The 9,668-nt window shown below is 37.8% G+C and overlaps 1 protein-coding gene and 1 long non-coding RNA gene across 2 annotated transcripts; both read right to left on the minus strand.

The window, feature by feature from the left end:
• Positions 1 to 1,462: 1,462 nt before the first annotated feature.
• On the minus strand, positions 1,463 to 2,882 carry LOC113012326 (uncharacterized). Its single transcript, XR_013903562.1, has 4 exons — positions 2,760 to 2,882; positions 2,416 to 2,592; positions 2,119 to 2,226; positions 1,463 to 2,000 (listed from the first exon to the last, which is right to left on the minus strand). It is a non-coding gene; the product is annotated as an uncharacterized LOC113012326 (long non-coding RNA).
• A 1,536-nt stretch (positions 2,883 to 4,418) lies between these two features.
• LOC113029133 (E3 SUMO-protein ligase ZBED1-like) lies at positions 4,419 to 6,880 on the minus strand. Its single transcript, XM_026179834.2, has 2 exons — positions 5,986 to 6,880; positions 4,419 to 5,434 (listed from the first exon to the last, which is right to left on the minus strand). The coding sequence occupies exons 1-2, from the start codon at positions 6,878 to 6,880 to the stop codon at positions 4,419 to 4,421; spliced, it is 1,911 nt and encodes a 636-aa protein (XP_026035619.2).
• Positions 6,881 to 9,668: the final 2,788 nt, after the last annotated feature.

Consider the following 9,668-nt stretch of genomic DNA (forward strand, 5'->3'; position numbering starts at 1 on the left):
CCCAACTTAACATGCTGTCTGATCAGAGGAACAAGGTGGCGCCTTGATCGTTTTTCAACAAGTTTTAACACGAGCCTTCGCCTTTTGTCTTTAATTCCCATCATTCCAAATACCCATTTCTTCCTTTTCCATGCATTTCCAAAGCGTCCACGTGCATACTGAAAACAAAAAGAATAAAATTAAACAGAATTAAAATTAAAAAGAATAAAATTAAATATCTACAAAGAAACATTCAAAAAGATGGTTGCTTCTACTAGGGCTGGGCCATATTATACCGTTCACGGTAATACCGGTATAATGTTAGGCAACGATAGGAAAATGAAATATCGCGATAGAATGGGAGTAAAACGCGCATGCGCAGTGCCTTTGTTTTCATACGCACATGGCCGATTGTTGAGGAACCAGAATTGGTTTGTAAAAATGGTGCAACTTCCGTGATGTGGAACTGGTTTGGTGTTTGTCCGTCAGATACACAACAAAGCACATTTTTTTGCAGAACATGCAAGCGGCCGTTGTTATTGTCGTATTTGTCGGACTAAGATGCTCTTAAAACTGGGAGTAATCTGGGTCCTAAACTCCGTATATTTGACTTCAGGTCAAACAACACTGCAGCATCACTGAGAGTTGAAAACTGTCTAAATTCTTTCGTCTTTAATAAAACGATCAGCATTGCTGCTTTACCAGGTGTAACTATGAAGTTTAACTTCCAGGCATCCATGAAAACAAAATGTATTACATTTAACGGAGTTAGAAGTTAGCAGGAAGCTAGTGGAAGTTAGCTCGCTAGTTTCGCTAGTTACCTAAGCATGATATAGCACGTTCTGACTGAGAGATTTCTGAAAAAATTCAAACGTACAGCTCTGCTATCACTTCCAACATAAATGAAGACAGGAAACTAAACAGCAGTGACGTTTGTAGGGTTACTGAAGTTGGGCTAGCTGGTATATAATGATGTGCTACGTGATCGCTAGTGACACAGCTATGTTAGCATAACATAAACAGTGAAGCTGGAGGACGAACACTAACACTTTTCCACTTATAAAAGTTAACGTGAAGGTTCCTAATGGTTAGAGACAAATGCAATCGCATGGCAGGATGCTGTAAACGGACCAAACTTCAGTCAGGAGAACAACTGAGATAATCCATCCACAATACGAGGTTAGTCATTAATATACTGCAACAACATGGGAATAGAGCAGCTGCCAGAGAATTCAACATTAATGAATCAATGGTACAGAAGTGGAGGAAGCAAGAAGAATGAGTTTAATAAAGTTTGATTTATCGACTGCTTTTTTTCGCTTAATGTGCCTTATAATCCCGTGCACCTTATGGTCCGAAAAATGCGTACTGCACACTGCAGTTTAATGTTGCAAAGTACCTCTTTTTAACTTCAGTGGATATTATACATGGTTATGCTCAGGATATATCAGCCCATTTCTACTGGAAATGCCTTTGGGTTAAACTTTCAGCAAGGAATTTGCATTTGCACTGTTACATTTTTATAAAGCTTTAATGTACATAAAAACCAGCTTCTTGTTTAAGTGAAAATAAATGGAAGGTTGTCTTTTTGCGCTAGTAATGTTGTGGAGTTGTATTTTGTCTCGCATCAATTATATCGTCAGTTATATCGTTATCGCAAATTTTCAAATATATATCGTGATAAATATTTTTGGCCATATCGCCCTGCTCTAGCTTCTACTAATTTTTTTTACTTATGGTAAAGGTCTCCATGTTTAGAGGACACATTCAGATCTGCATTGATTCTAACAAACCTGTCTGAGAGTTTACCAACCTTTTGCTGATGACGGAGACAGCTTTCATCTATAACCACAAATTCTCTGTCACCACCAAGACGGTGTCCATTGTTTATTCTGTGTCTTTTAATTGCACGTATACAAACATGTCGAATGTGTCTTGCCATGCTACTTAGTGTTCTGGAGCTGCCAGCCACTTCATCATCGATCATATCTATTTGTCTGAGCCTGAGCCCTTGTGAAAATCTGTGATAGAAATTGAGGCAATTATTACTTACTGAGGCCCTAATTTTATTTCACAAGTCTCCTATTGGTGTTCAATTATGAAAGGTGCATTGCTAGTAATGTCTACATCTACATATACCTGTAAATGAACTTCATCCAACTGAAAAGAGATGTTTTTGATTTCTCAAAGAGGGAGCCAGTTCTAATTGTTCTGGAAACTTTCCTATGACTTGCTCTTTTGCAGCACCTGAGAACATATCAATGAGTTAAGTAAAGAAATGGACCCTTAAACAAGAGCATTAATTGAAAAGATAAGCACAAAATTAAGTATGAAGAAAATAATAAAGAAAAGAGGTTAATGCTCCCTCTTGCATTGATAACTGAAATATTTTGTTATATTTACTACATGCACTACATTATCATGCATTATACATACCACATATATTGGTCTTTCTTCACCACGGAAATCATTTTCATCTTATGGTGACAAACAGGACATCTAAGCTTCTTTTTTAGCAGGTGTTTCTTCTGCAGCCATTTAATGAGCCTTAGTGCCTTATATTTAGTTTGTTTTCCTTCTATTCTGGTGCGCAATCTCATTCCCAAAGACATTCTGGTGGAAAAAAAATGAGTAATTTATTTTATTATCACCTCGAAACACCGTAAAATACTCTATAGGAGTCTAGTGCAAATCGGTTCAGAGTTAAAGAACTTCACATGCTATATAAAACAAGCCCTATAATCAAAAATATTCCCACGCAAAAAAGAGGATTGTCTCACCTGTTATAATGTATCTCCGACTTTGTTATGTAGATCTAACCCGCTGGATTCACGCTAAAAAAATATGTTCTGCTGCCAAAGGGAGGGAAAACAAATTTAATTTAAACGCAGAGGAGCTTATACAACCATCCAATCACAGTTAACTTTATTAAGGAAAGCCCCTCCTCTCAGAGCGCGACAGGCAGTGGAGCGCTCTGGAAGGTCAAGCCAAAGGGGCACGAACAGACACACTGAAGGCGCTCGTTCAAGTTGCTGCGCCATGGATGGAGCAGAAGATAAAAATTTGTGTGCGTCTGCGACTTACACAGTTAGCACACGTTCGAAGAGATACAAAAAGCAGAGACTGGATGATCTAGATTGCACTAAGCCAACGACGTCAGCAGTTAGACATGAAGGTGAGTATAATACTAGCTAGCTAGCTACCGAGCCGTTTGGCTGCTAGCTACAGTGGCTAACTAACATCACATAACATGTGAATAGCTCTATTACTATTGGTTATTCCAAACGATTGATATCACTTAGTTGTATATTTTTAGTTTTGTTTATGTGCATCATTAAATTTATATTAAACACCCTGGTAAGGCAGTACACATAAGAATTATTTGCCTTGTTTTAGAAATGTCTGAACCACCACATGTGTATATAACATAATTTTTACAAAGTGGCTTTTTATAAATTCAAGTTGTAACTGTTTTTAATCAATATTTTATTTGAGTTTCCCAAGTTTAGATTATAAATTATTTTAGTATTGTAATTTAATAATTGTTTGTTCTTTAGATTCTTCTTCTAATCCTGCCCCTACTGCAACTGCCCTTCTTAACAAGGAGCGAGAGAAACTGACTTTTCTTAAGCAGAAACTGGAGCGCGACACCCTGGTGGACCACTGGGACGCTTATTTAAGGACATACAAAAAATATTTCCAGTTTGAACCAGTCTGGCATGAACTTTTTTTGGAGTGGGTGTAGAGCTGGGCGATATGAGATTTTTCCATATCACGATATGTTTTTTTCATTTCAGGCGATAACGATATCTATCACGATATAAGCCAAATAACTAAATTTGTAAGATTTAAATGTGCCGTTGCTCACAAGTAAAATGTGAAATAATCAGCCGCTTGTTTTGATTTAAATATTTATTTACCATAATAAGTTAAACAGGGCAGATGTACTTAAGGAAAATGAGACTTCAGTTTCAAATAAATAAAGGCAAATATTGCAAACTAAACAAAAAGCAGCCGCTAAAGCGTTTAAGTTTGAAAATAGAACAAACAAAACAGACTACTAAATTGTCACTTCCACTTAGAAACAAAATATTAATTCTAAAAATAAATCTTAGTTTTTTTTTTACAGAAGAACAGACAAAATTGACTAACTTTTGTCAATGTCAATATCAAATGAACTGAGAACTAAAAGGAAATTCTCACTCTCCTTGTTGTATAGCTGAGCTTTTCCAACAGTTTTAAAATAAAGATGCTAACAGAACATTCTTTAAATCCTAGGTACACATCCAAGGTGCAACACACACACACACATACATATATACACACACACACACACATACATACACATATATATATATATATATATATATATATGTATATATATATATATATATATATATATATATGTATATATATATACACTTTAGTCTGAAAAAAGCCTACAGGTTGTGGGACAGGAAGACAAGTCTATCCACTGCTTCAGGCTTTAAAGCGGCCCTGTGGCAAGTCACAATATTACCCCCTGTACTAAATACCCTCTCAGAGGGGCTGCTGGTTGCGGGGATGCACAGGTAGCGCTTTGCCAGGCAGCTAACTCTTGGGAAGCTTCTGTTGTTGATTTTCCACCACTCAAGTGGGTCCATTTCACTGTCTGCATCAGGTGCCAGCAAGTACTTTTCAAGCTCCTTTTCAACTGTCTCTTTCTCAGTGAGCCCTGTGCTGGTGGGGTGGGATTTCTTAAAGAAACTGCCCAGTGACTTTCTCTGTTTCTTCTGGGTTGGTAGTACTGCAGCAGCTCCACCATCTTCTGTTTCCTCCGTTCCAGCTGAAGTGGATGGGTGCTCAATTTGCCCCAACATCTCATACACTGCTCTCATTTTGATGGCATCAACGTGTTCTGCATTAATGTATTGTACTTTGAAGCGCGGATCTAGCAGGGTTGCAACATCAAGCAGTTCATTTGTAATCTGGTCATTGTACTTTTCATCAAGGTATGTCATGACTGTCATCTTAAGGTCTTTTGTAAGTTGTGTTTCAACCTCAGATGGTTTCAGAATCTGTGTTCTGAAAAGGTGAAGCATCGGCTTGAGGTAGGACACACTCACGTAACACTCTCCAGAAAGTGAATCTGTGAATTCCAGTAGTGGGTTCAGGGCCACATGCACAGACTCCAGAACATCTAGATCTTGCCAGGAGGGAACCAAGTGCCTGGTCTTCTTATCTGCACTGAGGACCTGAGAGATAGCTTTATGTTGCTCCAGAACCCTCCCAACCATTTTTTGGCGTGAGCCCCACCTGGTGGGCGACTCTGTCACTAACTTGTGCTGGGGTAGGTGAAGCTCCTCCTGAGCAGCAGCCAATTCCCTTTTCTTCTTCCAAGAGAAACTGAAGGTGGCCACCACTCTCTTACACACGGCCACAGCTCGCTCCATCCTCTTGTCTTTGCCGGCTTTTTCTGTGGATAAAAAGGTAAATAATAGCACATATTAACCTCAGAATTTAATTTAAGATTTTTGATTTTTTTTTTCCAGTCACAAATAAATTTCACTCCCCTGAAAACACATTTACTTGCTATGATTGTACTTTTACTTTTTTAAATTTTGCTGACAGACTGACCAAATTTTTTTTTTCTTATATTTAAAAAGGTGACAGAGGATGGTGTTATCAACATCATTGTTTGACGTTTTCATCACTTGTTCTTAAAGAGCTGAGGTTCTGTATTAGCCAATTGGGATCCTGATAGAACCCCAAAATTCTAAATTTTATTTGGCACATTTTGTCAACTTGATTTACACTGAAGAGTGACTGAATATTTGCCTATTATGCATGCCAACAGCAACTATTACCTCAAATAAATAGGCTGACATGAAGAATATTCTTTCTGATGTTTATTTTTTAACAATAACCATTGAAGTGATTTAGATCTCTAGCTTTTAATATGTTTACATGGGCTCAAAAACACAATTAAAAGAGGCATTTTTAATTTTATTCTGCTTCCCAACTTACCGATAGCTGAGTGAAGTCGATGTCCGAAGCACTGCAGCCGGGTCCAGTTATTCAGGGATGTGGCCTTCACTATATTTGTCCCACTATCGGTTGTGATGCAGACTTGTTTGTCTTCACTCAGTCCCCAGGATGCAAGCGCTTCTGACAGTCCTAATGCAATTACTTCACCCGTGTGGTCGTCGGGAAGGTAGGCAGCTTGAAGACATTTGCTTTTCAGATTCCAGTCTTGGTCGATATAGTGGGCAGTAAGGCTAAGGTAAGGTTCTGACGTGCGACTTGACCACATGTCGGATGTAGTAGCGAAGAACGATACAGTTTGTAGCTCCTTCTCAACAGCCTCACGGCACTCTCTATATAGCGTTGGAAGCGCTATCTGAGAGAAATGTTTACGTCCAGGGAGTTGGTAACGAGGATCCAGTACCTTAATTAGCTGCTTGAATCCTTCATTTTCGACCGTGTTTATTGGTAGCATGTCTTTAGCAAGACAGTAGGCTATGGCATTCGTTATGTCGCTATGTCTCTTAGCTTTTTTGTCATATGGTAAGACGCTGGAGAAAGCCGACTCAATTGACTGTTGCTGCTTCGCAGGGATTCCCCCGGTTGTTTTCGATGACAAATTAGCACTTTCAGTCAGAGATTGAGCGTGCTCTTGTGGGTGGCACTGCTTCAGGTGATGAAACAGGTTAGTTGTATTTCCAGTCTTGGTGGGAACATGCTGTCGGCACAACTTACAGTGCGTGCTACTCTGTTTTTTGTCGGACTTCAAATAGCCGAAATATCTCCACACTACGGAACTTTTCCGGCCCTTCCTTTCGACAATCTCTTCGGCATTCGAGCTGTCATCTGTGTTCTCTTCCGTTCTCTCGGTTGATTTTTCTCTACTTGGTGCACTCATTTTCTCCATCACCCAGTCGACACGGCGGTTAGCTGCTAGCTGCTTCACAAACAAATACGCACGTGCGCCTTGGCACTTGTGCTGTACGTAACAAGTCACGTGACGTGACGCTGCGGCTGTGATTGGTTCGGCTCTGCGCTACTTAATTTGGATTGGATGACTTTTTTTTTCTTTTTTTTTTTTAAGAGGACAAGAGCGGCGAGGTCTATCGCGATAGTTTAATTTCTCTATCGAGTAAAAGTTATATCGCGATACATATCGTTATCGTTATATCGCCCAGCTCTAAGTGGGTGACTGTTTGGTGTTTTAAAAAACACATTTAATGTTACATGTGTTACTCTTACAATACATTGCCATTTTTGACAGTAGTTAAATGTTATTTCAAGCACTGATTGTAATTTAGGTCTAAGTGTTATAAATGGTGACATTATACATTTAAGACTCACTTTTGGCAATTATAAATGTTTATTAGTGATTAATAAATGGTGTTATGCTTTACACTTTACAATAAGGCTCCCATTTGGCATTTATAAATGTTTATTAGTCCTTAATAAATGTTGACATGTTTTAAACTTTACGACAAAGCTATCTTTTGTCATTTATAAATGTTTATTAGTGATTAATAAATGGTGTTATGCTTTACACTTTACAATAAGGCTCCCATTTGGCATTTATAAATGTTAATTATTCATTAATAAATGGTTTTATGCTTTACACTTTACAACAAAGCTCCGATTGATAGTTGTGGATATTTATAATGCATTTCTGAAGTACAATTTTATATGATAAAAAATATGTTTACAAATGCTGATTGTGCTTACAGGATAGTAACTTAGTCTGAAATGTTTAATATAGCAACTCTAGATGAAATATATAGGTGAACACATTTGGCTCACTATTTGGCAAGAAACCGGTCAGTTTTTTTCCTCTTTCTCACCCTTAACTAATGCATAATAAACCATTAATAATGGTTTATAAAGCATTTACAGATTAATTAATAATATAGCTATAAACTATTTATTAGCATCTATAAGGGGAGCCTTATTGTAAAGTGGTACCAAAGTTCAGGCTGTGCTGGAGATTAGATACATGCAGTGGAGACTCAAACACAAAGCTGTATTCATGAGGGAACAGATTTATGTAGCACAACCTGCAAGGTAAATATGAATTTGCCTTTAATTCAGGAAATAAAGCATGCTGCTCAGGCAAGACATTGTTACGTCCACTGAGGTAACGATTTAAATCAAAAATGTAATTCTGTCTCAGTGCAAGACGCAAGAAGAGAGACTCTGCTATTTTAAATTTCAGTTCCTTGGTAAAACGATTAAAGGGGGGGGGGGGGGGGGGGGGGGCAGTTTTCAAGCTTGGAGTGTTTTGAATTACAGCATGTGTCTTAAGTGTATATTTAAAGGAAAGATGCACAGGTTATCAAATATATAAAGGTGCCCTTGGTCTGTAGAGTTCTGGTTCTTACCGATTTTCATAATTGTGTCCTTAAATTATCACTCCAATCTGAATCTGCTGTTATTCTTTCTTTTCATCCCATAAAACCAGGAAATATATGAAACCTTGAACTGCCAGTTAATTAGGTTTTTGCCAGGTATTTGAGGCATATGGTAGAATTTTCTTTTTTGATCTAGGCATATAAAACATCCCTGCTATGTGAGGTTAATGCCACGTAATGAAGCAACTATATTTAATGGGAAATTTCACCCATTAGGCTTTGGCACAAGGTTTTGCCTCATTTTTTATTATGTTTTGCAAATCAGAACATTTAACATATTCAAAGTCTCAAGTGTTTGGCCACAATTCCAATTCAAGTCTCGATCCCCACATGGTTGTAAAGAGTATCTATCAGCTGCCATTCGTTCATGGAAGACTCACCATCTGAGGCATTCTAAGCATGTGGTGCATTGTCATCTTTTGTCTACTGGCATACAGTACCATGAACAGTGCATTTTAAATCAAACATTAAAAATATGTATAATATGCAAACTTTTGGTTTTAATTCAAGTAATCAGAATCAGAATCAGAATACTTTATTGATCCCTGGGGGAAATTATTTTTTGTTACAGTGCTCCATTATAAACCAACATTAAGACAAGACAGACAATACACTAACTAAGAATAGTACCATTCGCGCTGTCTTCTCTGCATCTTTCCCCTTTTCCTCTGGTAGAGTCGGACTCATCCAGAGGAAATATTCCTGTATACCCTCAACTTTCTCAAGATGTTTGTCCACTTATGTATGTATGCATATATATACATGCATACATACATAAGTCACTCATAAATAAATAGCTGAAAAAGAAACATGTGTAGTTGTAGCAGCAAACAGTGTGTTAAGTGACAGCTAAGTGACATGCATTGACAGCTAACTTTAGAAATCATTAAATACTCACAGATCTACCTGATCGATCAATTTAAATAAGCAATTATAAATATAATCTGCATTATACAGGCCATTTTTCAGTTTCACTTGAACTCAGCGCACCTGCTGTCATTGCTTTGTGTTGAGCATCAACTGTCAGTAAATTGCTTATGCATACAAAAATTGTGCTTCTGAAATTATAATAATAATATAATAATATGTTTTAGTGTTCAGGCTTGATTTAGCAATCATACTTGGAAAATCCAACTTTCCAGCAGACAGTGATTTAGCAGAAAGATTGTCCAGGTCTGCAGTTAGAAACAATAAAATGCAAAATCTGGCATGAGCTCAGGGTGATGCAGTGGTTTGTCAGCTCACAGCGAGAAGGTTCTTCTTGTTAGCTGGGGTTTTCTTTGC

Source organism: Astatotilapia calliptera, chromosome 19 (assembly GCF_964374335.1).
Source record: "Astatotilapia calliptera chromosome 19, fAstCal68.1, whole genome shotgun sequence".
Taxonomy (NCBI): Eukaryota; Metazoa; Chordata; class Actinopteri; order Cichliformes; family Cichlidae; genus Astatotilapia; species Astatotilapia calliptera.